Below are 22482 nucleotides of genomic sequence, written 5' to 3' on the forward strand. Positions count from 1 at the left end.
GTCCTGGAGTGGAGTCTTCACCCAAAGTGGTTTGTGGCTGCCATGGAGCCTGGTGTGCATTAGGAATTACTGGGTTCATCAGGTGCTCCCAACCACATCCCTCCCTGAGCGCCATGTAACTGTGATTGCCCAGGAGGAGCAGGGGGTCTCTAAGGGCCACACTGTGGGTCAGTGGCAGAGTCCAGGTCTCCTGACTCGGAGCAGGGCCCTGACTGCAGGTGAAGGGAAGCAGGGGCTGGGGGCTGGACTTCTCCCCTGGTCCTTACCGTCATCCTTTATGCCTCTCACTGCAGACCCCCGCATAGCTGAGTACCCCCTGATGCAGTCACCCTTCCTCATGATGGGGATCCTGCTGGGCTATGTCTACTTTGTGCTGTCCCTGGGCCCCCGGCTGATGGCGAACAGGAAGCCCTTTGACCTGAAGAAATTCATGGTGGTCTACAACTTCTTCCTGGTGGGCCTCTCACTCTACATCGTCTATGAGGTGAGGTGCCAATGGCAGTGCAGTCTGTGCCAGGCGTTTGCGCCATCAGTCCCTGCCCCTGGACAATCTGAGTTGCCAGGCAGAGGGCACCTGGATGCCCAGTGACTGAGGCATCCCCTCATGGTTGCTTTGGGAGCTTCGGCCTACCCTCTCTCTGAGGGGGAGGATGGGCATGGTGGTATGGTATGTGCTGAACCTGGTCTGGTGGTGTCCCCTTGCTGCAGTTCCTGATGGCAGGCTGGCTGACGGGATACACCTGGAGATGTGACCCTGTTGATTTTTCCCAGGACCCCAAGGCCCTTCGGGTAAGTTCTCCCCTCTTGCTGCAAGCAGAATGGGGCCCTTAATCACAGGCCCTGGGCAGCATGCAGCTGCTTCCTTCCTGTTACCGTAGCCATTGGCTTTGGGGACCTCTGGCCCAAGATGGTGGCTGGGTGTCTCCTGTGGCTTATAAACCAGCAGCGTGGAGCTGAATAAAGAGGCAGTGCCTTCCGGGGTGTGTGTGTGTGCGCGCCTGCCTGTATGGGATTGCAGAACCCCAGGGGTCCATCTACTGAACCACAGACGAAAGCGTCACTGCCCCGATGTTTGTTGGCCCTTGCTGGCTGCATGAAACAAACCTGTCTGGGAGGGTTGAACTGCAGGGCAGAGCTGGGTGGGCATTGCTTGGTCTCTGACGCACATACCATCTCCTTGTTGCAGATGGTCCGTGTAGCTTGGCTTTTTGTCTTCTCCAAGTTCATTGAGCTGATGGACACGGTAAGTGATGGATCCTGGGGGAGTGGTAATCAAGCACCCTCTCCCTGGCCCCTCTCTCCCCCCCAAGCACTCCAGATTCCTAGAGTGGCTTGCAAATCCAAATGAGCCTGGCCAGACCCCAGTGCTGGGCCTCAGCAGTGCCCGTGGAAAAAATACGGAGACTGGGAATAATGAGCTTCATAAGAACGGCCACATTGGGTCAGACCAGTGGTTCATCTAGCCCAGTATCCTGTCTTCCGGCAGTGGCCAGTGCCAGGTGCTTCAGAGAGAGTGGATGGAACAGGACACTTTATAGAGTGATCCATCCCCTGTCGTCTAGTCCCAGCTTCTGGCAGTCAGAGGTTTAGGGATACCCAGAGCATGGGGTTGTGTCCCTGCCCATTCTGTCTGATAGCCAGTGATGGAGCTTCCCTACACCTCGTGCCAGGTCATTGCCCTGAAGCAGTGACCAGAGATTCCCCTCTTGGGCTTTGGAAATGAGTGTGAGGGAGCCAGGATCCATCCAAACAATAAGCCCAGCCCATGGGAGGTGAGCGCTTTCTTTCATGCCAGTACCAGGCTCTCCCCTTCCTGAGCGGGGGCAGGTTGCAGTTTTTCCACCTTCCCTGATGGCTGCACAGGTATTAGCTGATTACTGGGAATTGGCACTGCCCAGGTAAGCATGGCACCATCATCCCTGGAGGCTGCTGAATCCGATGTTCTTAGGATGCAGGACAAGAAGTGCCTGGCAGTGGGTTCTTCCCAACATATCACCCGAGCTTTGGAAGGACCCTCCCTGCTGTTGGAGCCTCTGCAGTCACTGTAGGTTCAAGTGCTTGCTCATATCGATTCCAATTAGGTGTGCGCACGCCGTTGGAGAGTTCTTACCCTCTGGTGGGTCGGCTGTGGAGCCCCCTGGAGTGACACCTTCATGGCACTGGATATCTACCCCGGCCGACCCAGCACCCCTCAGTTCCTTCTTGCCACCCGTGATGGTTGTTGGAACCGTGGAGCTTGGCTTTGCTACTCTCCACTCTCCCTAGCACTCCTGTAGCTGAAGCCAGGGAGCTGCGTACCAAAGCACTCAGCACCGGATCTTGGCGCACCGCTGGAGGCTGAGAACTAAGAGCCGCAAGTGCCTGAGGCCTCTGCCAGCCGTCTTGATCCCAGAGGCATGGAGGCATCATCCTTACAGGCGCAGCTTCTCTTCCTCCAACTCCAGCTCCTGGCCTGGACACTGAGGTCGCGGGACCGGAGCAGAGGGACACAACTCAGGAAGAGGCCCCGTATGATTCTCTACCTCCTGTGGCGGCATCCTCATCATCTTTGCCCGACGTGGCTGTGGCATAGACCGCTATATCGGCCCCCATCCCTCCGATAGACCTCCGCGCCCACCAGGAACTCTTGCGAAAAGTGGCGTGGAATTTGAACCTGCAAGCAGAGGAGGTAGTCGAGGTGGAGGACCCTGTGGTTGACATTTTTGTCCGCAGAGGCTCCTTCCAGGGTGGCCTTACCACTTAGCCGGACCATTCAAACCACGGCCAGTACAATTTGGCAAACACCCGCTTCCATTCCCCCAACTGCTAAGGGGGTGGAGCGGAAGTATTTAGTCCCCTCCAAGGGATATGACTATCTGTACACTCACCCATAGCCCTGTTCACTGGTGGTGGCCTCAGTGAATGAAAAGGAGCGTCATGGTCAGCAAGCCCCGGCACCCAAATCAAAAGGCCAAGCGCCACGATTTATTGGGGCGCAAGGTCTACTCCTCAAGGGGGCTCCAACTCTGGGTTGCGAACCAGCAGGCTCTCCTGAGCCGACACAACTTTAACTCTTGGAACTCCATGATGAAGTTCAAGGAACTGGTTCCTCCGGAGTCCAGAGAAGAGTTTGGGGTCCTGGTAGAAGAGGGCAAAACGGTCGCATGAACCACTTTGTAGGCCTCATTGGACACCATGGACTCTGCCGCTCAGATCCTCTCTTCAGGGATAGCAATGAGGTGCATTTCTTGGCTGCAAGCTTCTAGTCTACCACCAGAGCTTCAGCAAACTTTGCAGGATCTCCCCTTTGATGGAGGTGAGCCTGTTCTCAAACAAGACACTCAAAGACTCTAGGGCCATAATGCATTCGCTGGGGATGCACACACCATCTACCCTGCGGAAACCATTTAAACCGCAGCCTCAACATTCCTACCCTCCTCCTCGGCCGAGACAGGACCTCTATAGGAGACGGGGGCGCAGTGGCAGGAGAAAACTCTCCAACCACCAATCTAGCCAGGCCCAAGGTCCTTCCAAGCCCTCGGCGGGTCCCAAACAAAAATTTTGAAGGGCTGCCCGAGGACGGTGTACCAGACCTCACTCAGGATCCTACCCCATTCTTGAATCGTTTCTCATTTCCACCATGCCTGGTCCCTCATAACCACGGACCGTTGGGTTCTTCGCACAGTGGAAAGGGGATGCTCTCTCCAATTTTCGTCATCCCCACCCTCCCTCCCCGTCACTCTTCAGGGACCCCTCTCACGAGCAACTCCTTATCCGGGAGGTGCAGTCACTCCTCGCCATTGGGGTGATCAAGGAGGTTCCAAGGGGCAGGAGGTTTTACTCCCGTTACTTCCTAATCCCCAAGGCAAAAGGCAGGCTTCGGCCTATCCTGGACCTGCATGGACTCAACAAATTCATGGTAAAGTTGAAGTTCCGCATGGTCTCCTTGGGCACCATTATACTTTCCCTGGATCTTAGAGACTGGTACGCCGCCCTTGACATGAAGGACGCGTATTTCCACATAGCGATCCATCCAGCGCACAGACGCTTCCTCCGTTGTGGTCAACCACGAACACTATCCGTTTACGGTCCTTCCATTTGGCCTCTCAACGGATTAGGCGTCCTTCTCAACGTGGCGAAGTCGACGCTAGAACCAACCCAGAGGATAGAATTCATCGGGCGGCCTGGACTCTGTGCGCTCGAGCCCTCCTGCCAGACACTCGTTTCCAAGATTTGTCGGGCCTCATCCAGAGCCTTCAAAGCTTCCCAACCTCGATGTCAAGAATGTGCTTGAGTCTTCTATGGCACATGGCTTCCTGCACGCACATCACCAGGCATGCCAGACTAAGGCTCCACCCACTTCAGGCCTGGCTGGCATTGGTCTATCACCCAGGTCGAGAGAGCCTGAACCTGGTGGTCACCGTCCCAGAGAGGATCCTGACCACCCTCCACTGATGGCTAGAACCAGGGGCATTATGCAAAGGAGTTCCCTTCCACACCCCTGAGCCCTCCTTGTCCCTTGTTATGGATGCGTCAGCCCTGGGATGGTCTGTGGGCCCCTTCCAAACTCTCTTTCCACATCAACATACGGGAACTGATGGCAGTACGTCTAGCTTGTCAACCCTTTCAAGAGCGGCTGCATGGCCGTTGTGTGGCAGTCCTCACAGACAACACCACAGCCATGTTCTACATCAACAAGCAAGGGGGGGCTCGTTCCTCCCCCCTTTGTCAGGAGGTCATTCGACTGTGGGAGTTCAGCATAGCCCACTCCAGTCACCTGGTAGCGTAATTTCTCCCAGGGGTCCAGAACATGTTGGCAGACTGCCTCAGCAGATCCTTCCATGCCCACGAGTGGTCGCTCCATCTGGATGTCATCCACTCTATCTTCCTAAAGTGGAGGTTTCCCCAGGTCAACCTGTTGCCTCACGCAGCAATCAGAAATGCCAGGCGTTTTGCTCCCTCCAAGGTCGCTCCCCAGGTTCTCTCACAGATGCCTTCCTACTCCGGTGGACAAGCTGACTGCTCCCACAGTTTCCCCTCATACACAAGGTCCTGCTCAAGGCATGCAGGGACAGATCACAACTGATTCTGGTCACCCCGGCGTGACCCAGGCAGCATTGGTACCCCACGCTATTGGAGATCTTGGTGGACGCCCCGATTCCGCTGCCTCTCTTTCCGGACCTGATCACTCAGGATCGCGGTCACCACTGTCACCCCGACCTGCGGTCCCTCCACCTCACGGCGTGGATGCTGCATGGCTGAGCCACTCTGAAATCCTCTATTCTCGCTTGGTACGACAGGTCCTGTTGGGCAGCAGGAAACCTTCCACTCGGGCTACGTATATGGCTAAATGGAAGCGATTCTCATGCTGGTGCTCTCGCCACGGCACACTTCCCCTCCAAGCGTCAGTCCAGAATGATAGGTACGATCTCCTGAACCTGAAACAGCAGGGCCTGACAATCTCATCCATCAGAGTTCACCTGGCAGCCATCTCAGCTTTCCACCTGGGAGTGACTGGCCGATCTGTCTTCGCCAACCCCATGGTTGGTAGGTTCCTCAAGGGCCTGGATCGCCTATATCCAAAGGTACGACAGCCTGTACCCACATGGGACCTCAACTTGGTCCTCTCCAGACTTATGGGACCCCTGTTTGAACTCTTGGCCATGTGTTCCCTTTTGTACCTCTCTTGGAAAACAGCTTTCCTCGTGGCTATCACTTCGGCGAGGCGAGTCTCTGAGCTCAAGGTTCTTACATTGGAACCACCTTACACCATCTTCCATAAGGTTAAGGTGCAGCTATGACCTCATCCTGCCTTTCTTCCCAAGGTGGTGTCGACTTTTCATATCAACCAGAACATCTTTCTTCTCAAAACCTCACACCAATAGTCGGGAACAACGGCTTCACTCCCTCGACGTTCGTAGGGCTCTTGCCTTCTACATTGAACATACAAAGCCGTTCCGGAAAACGACGGAGCTCTTTGTCACAATAGCAGACCAGATGAAAGGTCTTTCAGTCTCCTCCCAGCGGATCTCTTCCTGGATCACGTCATGTATTCGTGCCTGCTGACCTGGCTGGGGCCTTGATTTTCCCCAACCCCCCCCCCCCCCCCATCTCACTGCTCACTCCATGAGGGCTCAAGCCTCATCGGCAGCCTTCCTGGCCCAGATGCCAATCCAGGAGATCTGCAGAGCTGCTACTTGGTCTTCAGTGCATACGTTTGCCTCACATTATGCCATCGTTAGACAGGCCAGAGACAATGCGGCATTTAATAGAGCGATCCTACAATCCACGGTACTTCACTCTGACCCCACTGCCTAGGTAAGGCTTGGGAGTCACCTAATTGGAATCGATATGAGCAAGCACTGGAAGAAGAAAAGATGGTTACTCCCCTTTGTAACTGTTGTTCTTCGAGATGCTCGTATCCATTCCAAACCCACCCTCCTTCCCCTCTGTCGGAGTAGCTGGCAAGAAGGAACTGAGGGGGCGCTGGGTCGGCCGGGGCATATATCCAGTGCCATGAAGATACCACTCCAGGGAGCTCCACAGCCGACCCACCGGGTGTTGCTACAGTAAAAATTCTCCAACGGCCGTGCACGCAGCGCACGCACACCGAATTAGAATGGATATGAGCAACGTCTCGAACAACAGTTACAAAGGGGAGTAACCGTCTTTTCCTGAGAGCCCTGGCAGAACCTCTGCACCTTCAATAGCCATCCTGTCCCAGCTTCCGTTGACTCAGCCACCCACCTGCTTCTCTCTGCTTCTAGGTGATCTTCGTCCTGCGCAAGAAGAATGAGCAGATCACCTTCCTGCACCTCTTCCACCATTCTGTCCTGCCTTGGAGCTGGTGGTGGGGGGCTAAGTTTGGCCCAGGTGAGGGCTGGCACACTGAATTGCCCTGCAGTGAGGGGAGGGAAGATCTGGTCCCAGTCTCCTGGTGAGAGGCCTACGCCGCCCCGCTGGCCTCAGGGCTCTTCTGCCCTTGTTCCCCATGGGCCCTTCTTCTCACTACCCTTGTAGGAGTGCATGCACAGTCTTCCCACGCCTGGTTGCAGCCCCCATTCTCACCTGTGGCTGAATCAAACCCACTTCCCTACCCACTCCTCACACCCATTATTCCCCATTTGTGGGGGCTGGGAGCCCTGTGTGGGTATGGGGAGGGCTGTAGTGCAGTTTGGCTTGCTGCAGTAGGTCATCCATGAGCTTGGGAGCCTGTGCCCCTGTTGGGTGGGGGGGCGCAGCACCACAGGGTGGGAGTGGCCCTCAGCCCTAATCACCTTTCTCTGCCCGGCAGGGGGAATGGGTTCCTTCCATGCCATGATCAACTCCATGGTGCATGTCGTCATGTATTCCTACTATGGGCTCTCGGCGGCAGGGCCTGCCTTCCAGAAGTACCTGTGGTGGAAGAAGCACATCACAGCTGTTCAGCTGGTGAGTTTGGGCTGTGCAGCAGCCATACATGCTCCATACACCCCTGGGGCTGGGTGTTCCTGTGGGCGCCAGTGGAGGCACAGCAGGGGGGCAGGGTTGCTCTGGAAAGGATCCATGCCAACCTCTGGCAGGACCAGCACCCCTCACTAGAGTGCAGATGGGGCTGTGTCTGTCCCACACTGAGATCCGTAGCAGGCTGCGCCTGTCTGGGTGCTGTGACCAGCTGAGGTCTGCAGCAGCTTCATGTATTGCCCTGGGAAGGGCTGGGCCTTTGCCACCACCAGGGGCACCCTCGTGGTGCTGTTCTCAGTGTGTGTGCCCTGTGTGAATGGGCACTCTCCCATGGGCTACGGGGAGGAGGCGTAGATGGGGTTGGGATACTCTCTCCCTCCCCCTTCCCCCCCATGAGTAACTGGTCCCCTCTCTGCCTCCCTCTCCCGTGGCGCACGCTCCACGCCGGCTCCCAGGCGCAGTTCGTGATCGTCTCCATCCACATCTCCCAATACTACTTCATGCCCGGCTGCCAGTACCAGTACCCCATCTTCATCCACCTCATCTGGATTTATGGGACCATCTTCTTCATCCTCTTCTCCAACTTCTGGTACCACTCCTACACCAAGGGCAAGCGGCTGCCCAGGGGGGCCCAGTACCCAGCCCAGCTCCAGCACAACGGCATCAGCCTGCACGAGAACAGCGCTGTCACCAACGGCAAAGTCAAAGCCAACTAGAGGGCCAGCCCCTCCCAGAGCCAATGAGAGCCCCGGGGCAGAGGTGGCTGGGACTGTCCCCCTGCTCCTGGGTGTTACTAGCCAAATCAAGTGCCTACAGACTGTTGTATCCCAAGTGCCCGGCCCCGCTCCCTGCTGCCCTGTCTTCAGGCGTGGCCCCTCTGCTCTGGGCAGCTCCTCCCACCAGGGCGGGGCAGGCTCCTGCTCCCTGCCATGTGAGCAGAGGAGCAGCCACCTGCATCACCGGCAGAGGGGTTACAGCCCTGCTCCGTTGTCTCCAAAGGAACTTCCCCATAAGTGCCTGTCTGCCCCTTCTGCCAGGGCCCCCTTCCTGCACCAGGAGGCGCTCCATGGTGAGTAGGACCAAACATGGAGCCCACCCCACCTTTGCCATGTCTTGGGCCCTGTGTGAATGAGGGGAGTCACTCTCCATTTGACTCCAGGTGCTCCCTGTGCCCCTCTGTTCTCAGCACTGCTGCTTAGGAGTGTAAGGCCCTGGGCCTCACTCCCACCTCAAGGACCCTGGGTCCTCCCCATTCACCATCTGTCCTTGCCACTTCATTGCATTTCATTGCGCTGCTCCCTCCCAGCTCCAGTACACAGAGCGAGGGGATGCTAGGCCCTGCACTGAGAGCACTGGCACTCCAGGACAGCTAGGCTGGGTGCAGGGTCAGGTCCCTCTCTGGTTACTACTTGAATATGAGGCTGGGCCTACTGCCCCTGTGCACTAGCTGACCCTTTTCACCCTGTGCCTTGCATCCACATGGGCCATGCTGACACTCGGGAAAAGCCATTCCCAGAGTGCATGCTCCCAGCCTGCCTGCACCCTTCTTTCCTGGCTGGCTGTGGGGCGAGTGAGTCCATTCCGGCCATGGCTGCCTGAGAGCTAGCCTCTTCAGGTTGTGGCTTGGTCCAGCATCGGAGCAGCTGAGTTTTGTCTCCCTCTGCTTAATACCCGTAAACTCAAGACTGGAGCAATAATCTCCCCTGGAATTTGCTCCCTTGCTGCCGTGGCATTGGGCCAGTAGCCACACTGAAGCCCAGCAGCCGTGTGCACAGTGAGAGGAGGTCAGAGCATGGCCACAGCCCTCTTCCTCCCCGTGGCCCTGCTGTCCCTTGTGCAGGTTCCCAAGGCGGTGCCCTTTGTGCCTTGTAAGTGTTTCCACTTGGAGGGCATGGGGGGCTTGTTCTTGCACTTGGGAGTAGTGCAGCAGCTGCTCAGTGAGCATCTCCCACTCTGGCTGCAGTCAAGCCTTGTTGGTGTGCATCCTGTGGGGGAAGCACGGGGCCTTGAGCACCCCTCCCCCCACATAAACCGGGCTGCTCTTGTGTATCTCCAGAAATAAAGACAGAAGGAGAAGCGGCTCTACCCTCTTGTTTTCCAGGATCTCTTTTTAGTGTGAACTCAGTAACCCTTGCCTGAGCTAGACGGAGATGTGGGGTGAAAGCTCCTGAGAGAAGTGCCTGGCCCTGGCAGAACACCAGGCAGCCAGCAGGCACCTGCAGTGAACTCGCTGCCTTGAGGGCAGCTGCTCGCAGCTGGGAGGGAGTTAACAAGGCAGCAGATACTAGAATCATTTGCTGCTGGGGAAGGCAGCTGGACTCTCGGAGCACTCTGGGAAGAACATTGGTGAGGTGGGAATAGGGTAGTCAACTGTCTAATGGTACAAACGCAAACACCCTTGCTCCGTCCCCAGCCCAAGGCCATGGCCCTGTCCTGCCCCTTCTCCAATGTCCCCTCACTCATTCTATTTCCCCCTCCCCCTCACTTTCCCCTACCTTTTACTCACTTTCACTAGGCTGGGGCAAGGGGTTGGGGTGTGGGCTCTGGGCTGGGGGGTGGGGCCAAGAGGGTTGGAGGGTGGGATTGGGATGTGGGAGGGGGTGAAGGGTGTGGGCTCTGGCTGCCCAACCCTTACCTCGGGTAGCTCCTGGAAGCGACTGGCGTGTCCAACTCCCTGGCTTGAGGCAGCCAGGCGGCTCTGCATGGTGCCCTTGCCTGCAGGTACCACCCCTGCAGTTCCCATTGGCTGTGGTTCCCGGCTAATGGGAGCTGTGGAGTTAGCACTCAGAGTGGGTGCAGTGGGCGGAGCCCACTAACTGCCCCTGTGCCTAGAAGCCAGAGGGACGTGCAGGTCGCTTCCAGGAGCCATGTGGCGACAGGGCAGGTAGGGAGCCTGCCTTAGCCCTACTGTGCCACTGGACTTTAGCCTATTAAAATCTCCCGAATTTGGTTCAGTAGTCTCGCTAGGCAACCAAGGCTGATTCCGGGAGCCTCCTGGCCAATCTGGGAGAGTTGACAACCCTAGGTGGGAACCACAGCGGAGAGCAAATACCAGACCGGTATGCTTGCTAAAGCCTAGGCAGAGAACAAAGTGTTTGGGGTGGGGGGTTGCAGAGCGGCCACTGTTGCTCATGAGGGTCCTTCTGTGCAACTGTTAGGGCAGAAATGGGGCAGGAAGCAAACCTCCAGCAGGAGATGGGAATAGCTGCCAAGTCGTTTTGGCTTTTGCCTAAAGTTGGGCTGTTGTGGAGAGCCAGCAAGCTGCCTGCATGTGCTTCCCCTAGAGTCCGCACTTGGGAACGTCCTCCAGCTGCTGGGTGTGAGAGGAACCGTTCCCGTTCCCAGGGGCAGGAGGCTGGCCAGAAATCAGGCATGTGCCACTTGCGCTCCCAATGCCTCCAGACCAGGGACTTCCTCCTCTCCCAGCTCTACGCAAGGGTGGGATGAAGGGGGGTGTTAAAGCACGTCAGATGGATAGTAAGAAAATCCTGGCCCAGGCTCCTACCAGCCACACAGTGCCACTGAGCAGGGGTAAATGGAAGGAACAGAACAGGTAACTAGACTGAGGAAACAGGCTGGCACAAGAAAGTGTTGAGGCCAGGGATTTAACATGGTTCACAAAGCGATTGGACGCTTAGAGGGCTATCAGGAACAGCTTCCACTAGCAGCAGTGATAAATTTTGGAAGGGATTAAAACTTGTTTCAGGGTTTAAGATTATCTCCAGCTAGTAGGGCCTAGCATGGCACTACTGTGCAAGGCAGGTTATCCCACACATGCTCCTGTGGGGTTCTCACAACTTTGCTCTGAAACCGCTGGCTGTCGTCCCTGTTGGAGGTAAGATGCTGGGCTAGATGGACCTTGGGTTTGATCGACTCAGGCAGTGCTGATGTTCTTAGGCTCGCCTCTCTTCCCCTCCTCCCCCCAAACTACCATGTACCCTACTGCTCATCCACCCTAGGCTAGCAACAAAGGGATTGATAATCTAGTGTGCCCAGCACTCTAGTCCTGGATTGTGGCTGTGAGAATGACCAGTACCTGATAATGACAGGAGAAGGTGCTAGTGGGGTGGAAGGAGGGGGGCAATGATGGACACACATGCCCCCCCCAGTGGGGGCAGGAGTGGTCAGTTCAGCCACTGAAGACGGGAGGAGTTGGCCCTTTTTAATGCAACTCTGGATATTATCCATTTAAGGCCTGGTGCTGTGCTAAACTCTGCCTCAATCTTGTCCCACTGTTTGTGGTTTTGTGGATTCTAGATGTGGTCTGTTTACTCCTGGGGGAATTCTGCACCAATGCAGAATTTGCACAGAATTAATCTTCTGTGCAGAATTTCATCTTTCCCTGGAGAATTCGTGCTGCTGGCTGCCACTATGGGCCACTGGACCCAGCGGAGCCTAGCTCTCAAGCTCTCAAATACAGGACTGGGGGCGGGGGGGAGAAGCTGGAGGGTTCTGGGCAGCTGTGGTTCCCAGTGTGTCCTGAAGGAAGGAGGCAGCATGTAGGGAACTCCCTACAAGCCTGGGACCCAGCATCAGGCTGTTTCTCTCTAGATCCCTGGGATCTCAAGGGGTGTCCTGCAGCTGGGTTCTGGGGGGGAGGGATATGGGTATCTGAGACCTGAGGGGTACAGTTTTCCCCCAAGATGTGCCTAGTTGGCATGTGTGATACACCCAGACTGTGGTGCCCAACAAAAGCATTACAGTGAAACAGGATTTGGGTTGTCATAGGAGTTTCTTTAGCTCTGTATGCCTGGGGAAATCGGTGTCTGTGTTGTTACAGACATACTTGCTGACAGGTATTTTGAAATAAATTACCAGAATATCTGAAGCTGGTGTGATTATATTGCATTGTTTTGACAAATAAAATATGCAGAGTTTTTATTTTATTTTATTTTTTTTGGTGCAGAATTCCCCCAGCAGTATCTGTTAAGGTGTGCCTATGTCTTTGATTCATGGGAAGGTGACAGCCCCGTGTGAGCTGTTCAGTCATTTATGTCCTCTCTCCAAATGGTTTAGTCCAAATGTTTTTATTCTCTCCTTGTAGGGAGCTCTCCCAGGCCTAGCTTTCTGGGCCAGGGGGGCTCCCTTCTCCTTGTAGTGTGGGGGCAATTTGGGCACAGCATCCTGGCAGGGGACGCGAGCCTAGGGACTGAGCGATAAAAGTGGAAAGCAATGCCTGTCCCAGGCCTCAAGCTCGGTGGAGGCCCAGGGTCACCCCACCCCTGTGAGGCTATTCAGCACGCTATGGCGGTGGGGCTTCGGCTGCAGCTCCTGTAGTACTAGCAGCCTGGTCTGTCTCTCTCACTTCTGGCTGACCTTGCCCAGCTGAGAGTAGAGACAAGAACACAGCTAAATGGGAGCACTAGTGCTCTGCACCCAGTCACGCCTCCTAAGTGTGTCTCAGGAAACCAATGGGCAGGGCGGCCTGTGCCCCAGTATCAGCAATGGGGGCACCCGAAGCCCCTTTGCTAGCAACTGCTGCAGGCCCTGATGCTGCAGCGGGGGCCAAAGGGCTCAGTTCCTGTTCCACACAGCAGCTGTGGCTCAGCCCAACCACTAGCCTAGACCTGAATAACTCCTGGCTTGGGGGGGAAGGAGACAGCCCGGAGGGGAGGCAGCAGGGAGGGTGGTGGGTACGGGAGCACACAGGAGCTGCTTGAACAGGCAGCTAGCCAAGCTGGAGGAGGCAAGAACTCTGCCATAGCTACATGGGCTCAGAGGAAGAAGGGGCCTAGGCAGAGCTTTGTGGAGGAGACAGACTCAGCCCTGCTGGCAGAACAGAACTAATACGATACTTCCAGGGCTGTCCCCTGCTGCCACATAGGCTCTAGCAGCAGAATAAGTGGCTGGGATGCAGTCTCCACTGCAAGCCAGACTGGGTACAGCAGTACACATTGGGGGAGGAGGGTGTCATCCTGGGGAGGGACTCACCCCTGGGGCTAGGAGCTAGGATCCTAACCCCCATCGAGGTGGCACCATGCCCCATCCAGGTTTGGGGCTTTTGTAATGCCCAAGTAGCAGTGCTAGCTTCCTCCCTGGCTTACTGCAGGGACTCTAGTTTTACCTGCTGTTGATTTGGCTGTGTCCAGTCCCTCCATCCTTTTCCCACTCAGACTCCTCCAGGTCCTGCAATTGTCCCCCCCCCCCACTTAAATTAAGGAAAAACTCACCCCCTGAACGTTGGGCCATGTGCACCACCCGCTGGCTGCCTGCTGTTGCGGCGCTTTGCAGTGTTCCACACTCGTCTTGTACGGACTGAGCAGCGGGGCCTGCTCTACCCTCTCCTCTGTCTCTAGCTGCCAGGAGCTGTAGCACTCTAGGTATGTGCCATCGCTATGCTGCCATAGTCCTGTAGCACAGACTCCTACAGTGAGGGAAGAAAAGCACTGGTCTGGGCATGCAGCCATTGACCTAACGACATCTACACCAGGGCTTAGGGCAGCATCGCTACAATGCTCAGATGTGGGTTTTCCCACACCCATGAGGGCCATATTGCTGTTGATCTAAATTCTGAGTGTAGCCTGGGTCCCATGCTGTGGGGCAGGAGGCGTTACTAGTCACTCGCTCTTGGCTGTGAACCCCTCCATTTGACTCCGTCCATGATGCCATCCCAAGGGTAGCTACTCCCCTGCCTTATGCAGCCTGAGCCTTTGCACTTTACCGTGAGCCCCAGTTTGTTGCAGTGCCCGCAGCTGGCCCCTTGCTGGGATGGGAGCAGCCCCTGCCCTGTGCACACTGAAATGCAGCTGACTAGTCGCAAACTTTGAGGTTACCCCAATGGCTTGCACAGAATTCCAAGGGCAGAAGGGCCCCTTGTGATCATCTAGCCTGACCTCCTGTAGAGTACAGGCCTGCAACATCTCCACATTTGAACAAATAGACTCAAACAAATAGAAAAAGTATGATAAGTTAAATAGTAACGCAGCTGGCATTTGCCCAAGACTTTGGAAGGAACTCAGAGGAAGGTTTCAGAGGGGTAGCCGTGTTAGTCTGTATCAGCAAAAACAACAAGGAGGCCTTATGGCACCTTAGAGACTAACACATTTATTTAGGCATAAGCTTTTGTGGGCTAGAACCCACTTCATCAGATGTATGGAGTGGAAAATACAGGAGCAGGTATAAATACATGAAAAGCTGTGATTTGCCTTACCAAGTGTGAGGTCAGTCTAACAAGATAAATCAATTAACAGCAGGATACCAGGGGAGGAAAAATAACTTTTGAAGGGGTAATGAGGGTGGCCCATTTCAGACAGTTGACAAGAAGGTATGAGTAACGTAGGGGGAAATTAGTATTTTTCAAAGAGGAAGTTGCACTAACTGCTGTGTAACCTATTGCTGAAGTGAGTCTCTGTACCAGAGGACTGGCACGTAGGTAATGGAACATTGATTTTTAAAAAGAGCTCCAGAGCTGAGCCTGCCAGTTACAGACTGGTGACTTCAGGACCAGGCACAGGAACTATCTGACACCTACTCAGTGGTTCCCACCCTTTTCTTACCCGTGTCACACCTTGAGCTCCAGGGGCTTTTTTTCCCTCTTCCACCCCCAGCCAGGTGGCTGCAGAAGGGGAAGGGCAGAGGGGTGGACCTAGTGCTCACCCAAGAGGGGGTAGGGTGGGAGAGAGGGAGATTGAGCTCTGATTGCTCAGCGCCTGGAGGAGGTGAGGTAGATGGCCAAACAGGAAAAAACAGTTACTCACCTTCTCATAACTGTTCTTTGAGATGTGTTGTTCACGTCCATTCCAATTAGGTGTGTGCGCACCATGTGCACAGTTGTCGGAAAGTTTTCCCCTATCAGCTCCCATCGGGTCAGCTGTAGAGCCCCCTCAAGTGAGGCATTCATGGCACTCAATATATGACCCTGCCAGCCCGGTCCCTCCTCAGTTCCTTCTTGCTGGCTAGTCCAACAGAGGGGTAGGTGGGCGGATATTGGAATGGACATGAACAACACATCTCAAAGAACAAGTTACGAGAAGATGAGTAATTGATTGTTTGTTCTCCTTCGAGTGCTTGTTCATGTCAATTCCAATCAGCTGACTCCCAAGCTCCACCACGGAGGTGGGGTCGGAGTTAAGGAAACACTGATTGGAACACCGCGCTGCTGGATACTGCATCATCTGTGGCATGCTGGGTAATAACATAATGAGCAGTGAACGTGGGCTCCAAGGATCACGTTGCTGCCTGCAAATTTCTTGTATCAGGACCTGGGCCAGAAACACCACTGATGAGGCCTGTGCCCTCGTGGAATGTGCCGTAAGTGCCGGGGCTGGGACCTTGCCCGCTCGTAGCACGTGTGGATGCAGGATGTGTTCCAGGAAGATATTCTTTGAGAGGAGACCGGGAGTTCATTCATCCAGTCTGCTACTGCTTCGAACAGCGGGTTCGATTTCCTGAACAGCGTAGTGCACTCAATGTAGAATGAAAGCGCTTGCCGAACATCCAGTGAGTGTAGCCTCTGCTCTTGACTACTGGCATGAGGCTTAGGATAGAAGACAGGTAGAAAAATGTTTTGGCTAGTATGAAAGAGTGACGCTACCTTGGGAAGAAAGGCTGCGTGAGGCCTGAGTTGCACCTTATCCGTGTGGAAGACCGTGTAAGGTGGATCGGAGGTAAGGGCCTCTAGCTCTGACACCCTCCTAGCTGAGGTGATAGCCACCAGGAAGGCTACCTTCCACAATAGAGAAGGGAGCAAGTCACTATTGGCTCAAAAGGGGGGGCCCATTAGTTTGGAGAGGACAAGGTTGAGGTCTCAGGCTGGTTGGTCAGAGGATGTAGGCCTACCATGGGGTTAGCAAATACAGATCACCCGGATGCTCCCTGGTGGAAGGCTGAGATAGCAGCGAGATGACGCTGCCAGTCCTTGTTTCAGGTACAGAAGGTACTGCAGACTGAGTGGTATAGACACCTGTAGTGGAGGTATACGCTGCTGGGTACACCAGCAAGTGACCGTTTTCCACTTAGCTAGATATGTGGCCCTCGTAGATGGTTTCCTACTCCCTTACTGGTTCTGAGCACAGATGCTCCATGGGGTTTAGCCATGAAGCTTCCAGGCTGTGAGACGGAGGGACTGGAGGTCTGGGTGGTGAAGGCGACCGGGGTCCTGAGTGATCAGATTGGAGAACAGTGGCAACTCGACTGGAGTGTCCCCTGCAGTTCCAGGAGTGTGGTGTACCAGTGTTGTCAGGGCCATGCTGGGGCCACTAGAATGACCTCAGATATGTCCCTGCAAACCTTGAAGTACCTTGTGCATAAGAGGGATCAGGGGAAAGGCATACAACAGGCAGCCTCCCCAGGGAAGCAGAAACATGTCTGTGATCGAGCCAGGACTGTGATTCTGGAAGGAGCAGAACACTGGACACTTCCTGTTGCTCCTGGTAGCGAACAGGTCGACCTGGGGAAACCTCCACCCTTGGAAGATGGCGTGAATGACATCCGGACAGATGGACCACTTGTGATTTTGTAATGATCTGCTGAGGTGCTCTGCTAGTTCGCTCTGCACTCCTGGGAGCTGTGACGCCTCCAGGTGAACGGAGTGGGCTATGCACAACTCCCAGAGCCTCAGGGCTTCTTGACATAAGCAGGAGGAACGGGCTCCAGCTTGCTTGTTGATGTAAAACAAGGCAGTGGTATGCATCCGAAGAAGTGGGCTGTAGTCCACGAAAGCTTATGCTCTAATAAATTTGTTAGTCTCTAAGGTGCCACAAGTACTCCTGTTCTTCTTGCGGATACAGACTAACACGGCTGTTACTCTGAAAAAAGGCAAAAGTGGTGGTGTCTGTCCTCACTGCCACACACTGACCTCGTAGCCGGGCCTGAAAGGTTTGCCCTGAGCTCCTCGCTATTGATATGAAGGGGAAGCTCCTCCCGTGACCATAGGCCTCATGTTTGGAGGTCTCCCAACTGCGTGCCCCATCCCAGAGCTGACGCGTCTGTTACAAGGGACAAGGAGGGCTGGGAGCTGTTGAGCAGGACTCTCTTGTAGACTGACCGAGGGACTCGAGTACTTGCCCTGGCACCATGACCACTACGTCCAGGCTGTCATGCCCCGGGCGATAGGCCAAAGTGAGCCACGCCTGGAGTGGCCTGAGCCTCAGTCTGGCATGGCAGACCACATCCGTGCAGATTGCCATGTGGCCGAGGAGACTCAGGCATCCCCTTGCTGTGGTGGTCAGGAATCGCCTGAGGCCTTGAATAGTGTCTGTCGTAACCTGGAATTGGGTCTCTGGCAAAAACGCTTCTGCCCGTACCAAGTCCAGTAGCGCCCCACTGAACTCTTTTCTTTGGGTCTGCTGCAAGGCGTGCCTGCACCTCCTGGATACGGAGTTGCTCGTGAGAAGGGTCCCTGAAGAGGGATGGGGAAGGGAGGTGGGAAGGAGCAGAATTGGAGAGAATATCCCACCTCTACCACGAGAAGAACCCAGTGGTCCGATGTTGTTTGGGATTGCCCAAGCACAGTAGAAGTGGGGCAGATGATTCATAAAATGTGGAAGGATCCAGTGTCATGGCGAGTGCACTGTCCTCAGGCTCCCTTTCTAGAGCCAGAAGAAGGTTTGGTTGGGCCTTGGCCTCTGCCGAGAAGGGGGACTGGAAGGTTTGCACCTGCCGTTCCTGCCCCTACGCCTATAAAAATCCTGTCTTGTTGCAGCTGGGGCTTGAAATGTTGCCGTTGGGTTGCTGGGCTGTGCGTATCCAACGACTTCTTAGTCGCCAGGGAGTCTTTGACACTGTGCAGCTTCGAGTCTGTTTTCTCTGAAAATAATCCTGCGCCTTCGAATAGCAGGTCCTGCAGAAAAGGGTGCAGGCGGCAGAGTCCAATGAAGCTTGGAGGGAGGTTTGTACCACTCCCTTCCCTTCATCAGTGATAGCCGAGAACTCGAGTCTGGTGGAATCAGCTCCTTCAACTTGTGGGTCTCCATGTTGAAGTTTAAGTTGTACCTGCTGAGGATAGCTTGCTGGTTATTATCCTCAGCCGCAGGCCCCCAGTTGTGTAGATTTACCTACCACAAAGGTCCATCCTTTTTTGACTCCTTGGATTTAGGGGCCAGCCCTTGCTACCCCGTCTCTCTCTTTCACCGCTGATACTGAGGGAGCATGGTTGCAGGTGAGAGAACAGGTACTCGTATCCCCTGGCAGTAGGTGGGATTGGGGTAGGGGTCTGCCACAGAGTCTTAATATTGCTCTGGATAGTTTTTATTAGCGGCAGAGCTACCCTGGATGGTCCTTCTGGCAAGGATGTCGACCATTGAGCCTTGGGATTCGACCACCTCCTCCGCCTGTAACCTCATGTTACGGGCAATCCTTTGTAGAAGGTCCTGGTGGGCCCTGTGCTCAATTGGGGGAGGGCCCAAGGTTGAAGTTCCCACCACCGCTTCATCCGGGGCCGAAGATGAGGCAACCAGAGGTGGTATGGGGTCCTCCTGACCCTCCGGCTCCCTCACGTCCTGTTCAGCATCCGAGGCGACTGTAGCCAAGGTGACAGTAGCCTGGCCTTGCAATTGGTCCTGCCTCAGAGTTGCCTCCCTGGGGACCTGGCCTGTGGGGTTTGCGCCAAGGTCGCCTCAGCACCATGGGCCTTGGCTGTCTGGGATGGTGGGAGCTCTGAGGTCACCAAAGGGGAGCCCTGGGCCTGATGGTGAGCCCAGGGGATCCAAAAAGGCCATTGCGCCGGAGGCTGCCACTGGGGTTGCTGTGCCATTGGTGCCTCCCTCCGTCACTTGTTGGATCTATGCCGGCTGCGACGGGAATATGAGTCACCATCCGAATCTGAAGACACGGATCCAGGGGTGAAAGTAACTTACAGGACTTACCGGTACTGCCGGAGTCCTGAGGGGGGCGTGGCCTCATCTGGAAGAGGTGGGACCACTCAAGATTTAAAGGCCCTGGGGCACCAGCTGTGGCTGGGAGCCCCAGGGCCTTTAAATCAACCCGAGGCTCCCAGCTGCAGAGGTGGTTAGGAGCCCCCAGGGCTCAGGAGCAAATTAAAGGGCCATAGGGCTCCAGTCGCCGCGGGGCTCCAGTCCCTTTAAATCCCCACCGCAGCTCTGGCAGCTGGGCTCGGATTTAAAGGATCCGGAGCTCCCACCGCTGCGGGGAGCCCCGAGCCCTTTAAATCCCAGCCCCAGCCCAGCCGCCGGAGCTGCGGGGGCGGGGTTTAATGGGCTCTGGGCTCCCCGCCGCGGAAGCCGGTGCAGTCTGCCACAGTGTACTGGCTCTTGCCGGTATGCCGTACCAGCTTACTTTCACCTCTGCACGGATCTCAATTGAGCTGACCATGGTGGCACCGCATGGTATTGGGCCGGGGACCTGTGCTGAGTTGATGATGCAGGGGACCAGTGTTGAGATCCTGGGCTGGTGACCGAAACTGGGGGTCTGGTGCCAAGGGTCCGGTGCCAGTCCTCTCTCAGAGCCGGGGATCACAGCTATCTCGTCAGTGCCGGGGAGCATTGTGCTGCTGGTACCAGGGAACCCTTCACGGAGTCCAGTGCCAGAGAAGTGATCTGGAGCGGTGCCAGGCAGGAGAGGGTGACTGCTGCACCATGGCTGGTTTGCCTCTAGATGGTGCCAGTTGCGGCAGCGCCGGGGGCTTCTCTCTGATCACGGGGGCCGAGTAGCCATCATTGCTATTACGTCTCTGGCAGCTTCAAACGTGTCCGTGGTGGAGGGTAACTCCAACTCCTCCACCTGGCACTGCCCATCCTGGGAGTCGCCATGCGGTGGACTCGACGGTCCCCCGGTGGGAGCCAAAGTCAACGGCACTGACTCTTGCTTCCTGGACACCAAGGACTCCTTCACAGGCCACCCCGCTACCACACCTGCAGCTTCTACTGTTTTCTGCAACAGGGAGTACCCCGTCAGCATTTCTGTGCTACTTGTACGGCACCGCTGAGTGTGAGCGGTGCCGGCTTGTCTGTGCAGTCTGCGGGGCTGGAGAGTGCCAGTGCCAAGGATCTCTTAGACTAGCATCCTTCCTCAGCAGCGTCACGTACCAATGTTGGGGCCTATGGATGTGCTCAGTGCAGGGTCATTCGCAGCAGACTGGGCACGAAGGGCGGATTCCCTGAGCAACTGCTGCAATCGGAAATCTCGCTCCTTTTTAGGTCTTGGGCAGAAAGCCCTGCAGATCTTGCACTGTTCTGTGGTGCATGGGGGTCGCTCGTTGGCAGAGGCTTGCTGCAGGTTCTGCAAGGTTTAAAGCCTTCGGCTCGCAGCATACCCCGGAGCCCGGGGGGGTAAAGAGTTGAGAGTGGGGAACCCCTGCTCCCAAATCTCACTATATGCACTTGACTAATTAGAACTAAACGAGGCTAAGCTAACTCTGTGAAAGAACACAAATGGAAGCACTTGCTAAGCAAGCAACCGCAGTTCCAGTGACAGTCACGGGCAGTAAGAAAGAAGTGAGCAGGGGCTGGGTTGACAGGGTCATATATAGAGTACCATGACGGCGCCACTCCAAGGGCTCCATAGCTGATCTGATAGGAGCTGTTACGGAAAAACTTTCTGATGATTGTGCACATGGTGTGCACAGATCTGATTGGAATTGACATGAACGAGCACTTGAAGATGGTAGCTTCTCCCCCACTGTCAGTTTTCAAAACATTTCACAGCACACCTGTTTGGGCCTGATGGCACACCTGTGGGGAAACACTAACCTAGCTTAATACACTTTGTTAGGGAAGCCTCAACACACCATTGGTTTAGGGAAATCATGCCTCACTAATCTACTAGAATTCTTTGAAGGTGTCAACAACCATGTGGCCAAGGGCAATACAGTGGATATGGTGTACTTAAATGTTCAGAATGCGTTTGTTGAAGTCCCATAGGGGCTAAAAGGGAAGGTTCCTACAGGCAGGGGCAATGTTTGCAGATGATACAAAACTCACTCAAGCTTGCTAAGCTCAAAAGTGAGCATGAAAAGTTAGAGGGGAACTCTCACAAAACTGGGTGACTGGGCAACTCAATGGCAGCTGAAATGCAACACTGATAAGAGCAAGTAATGTACACGTGAAATAAAATCATCCCAACTATAAGTATAGAAGGAGGTGGGGCTAAAGTAACTGTTACTACTCAAGAGATTGTAAAGGCAGTGGGACTAGTGCTCTGACAAGTTCTGCAGCAGTGGTCAAAACAGCTAATACTGTTAGGAACTATTAAGCAAATGCTAGAAAATTGCACAATGCCCCTATATACAGCCAGGGTGTGCCTGTGCTTTGAATAGCGGGGCCTGTTCTCATCACCCCGTCTCAAAAACAAGATAGGGGACTGGAAAAGGTTCAGAACCTGCCAACAAAAATGGAGCAGCTTCCACAGGAGGCGAGACTAACAACACTTTAGGTAGGTTCAGTTGAGAAAATATGATTAAGGGGAAGGATATGGTACAGGTCTATAAAATCACAGTGTGAAAAAAGGGCGAAGAGAGAAGCATTATGTATCCTTTTGCACAATACAAAAAACAGGGGGGTCAGCTGATGAAATTAACAGGCATCAGGTTTAATACAAATGCATGGAAATAGTTTTTCACACAGTGTACCGTTAACCTGTGGAACCCACTGCTAGGGGATGTTGTGATGACCAAACGTATAACAGTTCAAAAAGAACTGCATAAAATCACAGAGGATAGGACCATCTATGGCCATTAGCAAAGATGGTCAAGGATGTAACCCCATACTCAGGGTTTCTTCCCTGCCCCATACCAGATGAGCAAAACAAGGTTGGCTGTCCCTCCAACAGTGTTATGGTGCAACTACTCCCCCCTGAAGCTCTGGTACTGGCCTCAGTGGGAGAGAGGTTACTGGCCTAGTGGGATCATTGGTCTGACGCAGCATGGCAGTTCTTACAGCCTTAAAATACCTAGAGCAGATCTGTTCTAAAACCAGCCAATCTTGATTTAAAAATTGTCAGTGATGGAGACTCCACCTTAGTAAATTGTTCTAATGGTTAATTACCCTCACTGTCAAAAATGTACACTTTAGTCCTAGCTTCATTTTCCAGCCATTGGATCATGTTATACCTTTCTCTGCTACAGTAATGAGCTAATTATTAAATATTTGTTCCCCTCATAAATAA

General features: G+C 54.7%; 1 protein-coding gene across 5 annotated transcripts in view; it reads left to right on the plus strand.

Moving 5' to 3' along the window:
- Nucleotides 1–9507, plus strand: part of ELOVL1 (ELOVL fatty acid elongase 1) — a 33428-nt gene extending 23921 nt beyond the window's left edge. For all 5 annotated transcript variants that reach the window (XM_054037625.1, XM_054037623.1, XM_054037622.1 and 2 more), the window contains 6 exons: nucleotides 294–484; nucleotides 709–789; nucleotides 1187–1243; nucleotides 6747–6852; nucleotides 7274–7410; nucleotides 7878–9507. In XM_054037625.1, the coding sequence (XP_053893600.1) occupies nucleotides 294–484; nucleotides 709–789; nucleotides 1187–1243; nucleotides 6747–6852; nucleotides 7274–7410; nucleotides 7878–8138 (833 nt within the window). In that variant the 3' untranslated portion in view covers nucleotides 8139–9507. The remainder of the gene's footprint in view (nucleotides 1–293; nucleotides 485–708; nucleotides 790–1186; nucleotides 1244–6746; nucleotides 6853–7273; nucleotides 7411–7877) is intronic.
- Nucleotides 9508–22482: the final 12975 nt, after the last annotated feature.

This window comes from Malaclemys terrapin, chromosome 8, assembly GCF_027887155.1.
Source record: "Malaclemys terrapin pileata isolate rMalTer1 chromosome 8, rMalTer1.hap1, whole genome shotgun sequence".
Classification (NCBI taxonomy): Eukaryota; Metazoa; Chordata; order Testudines; family Emydidae; genus Malaclemys; species Malaclemys terrapin.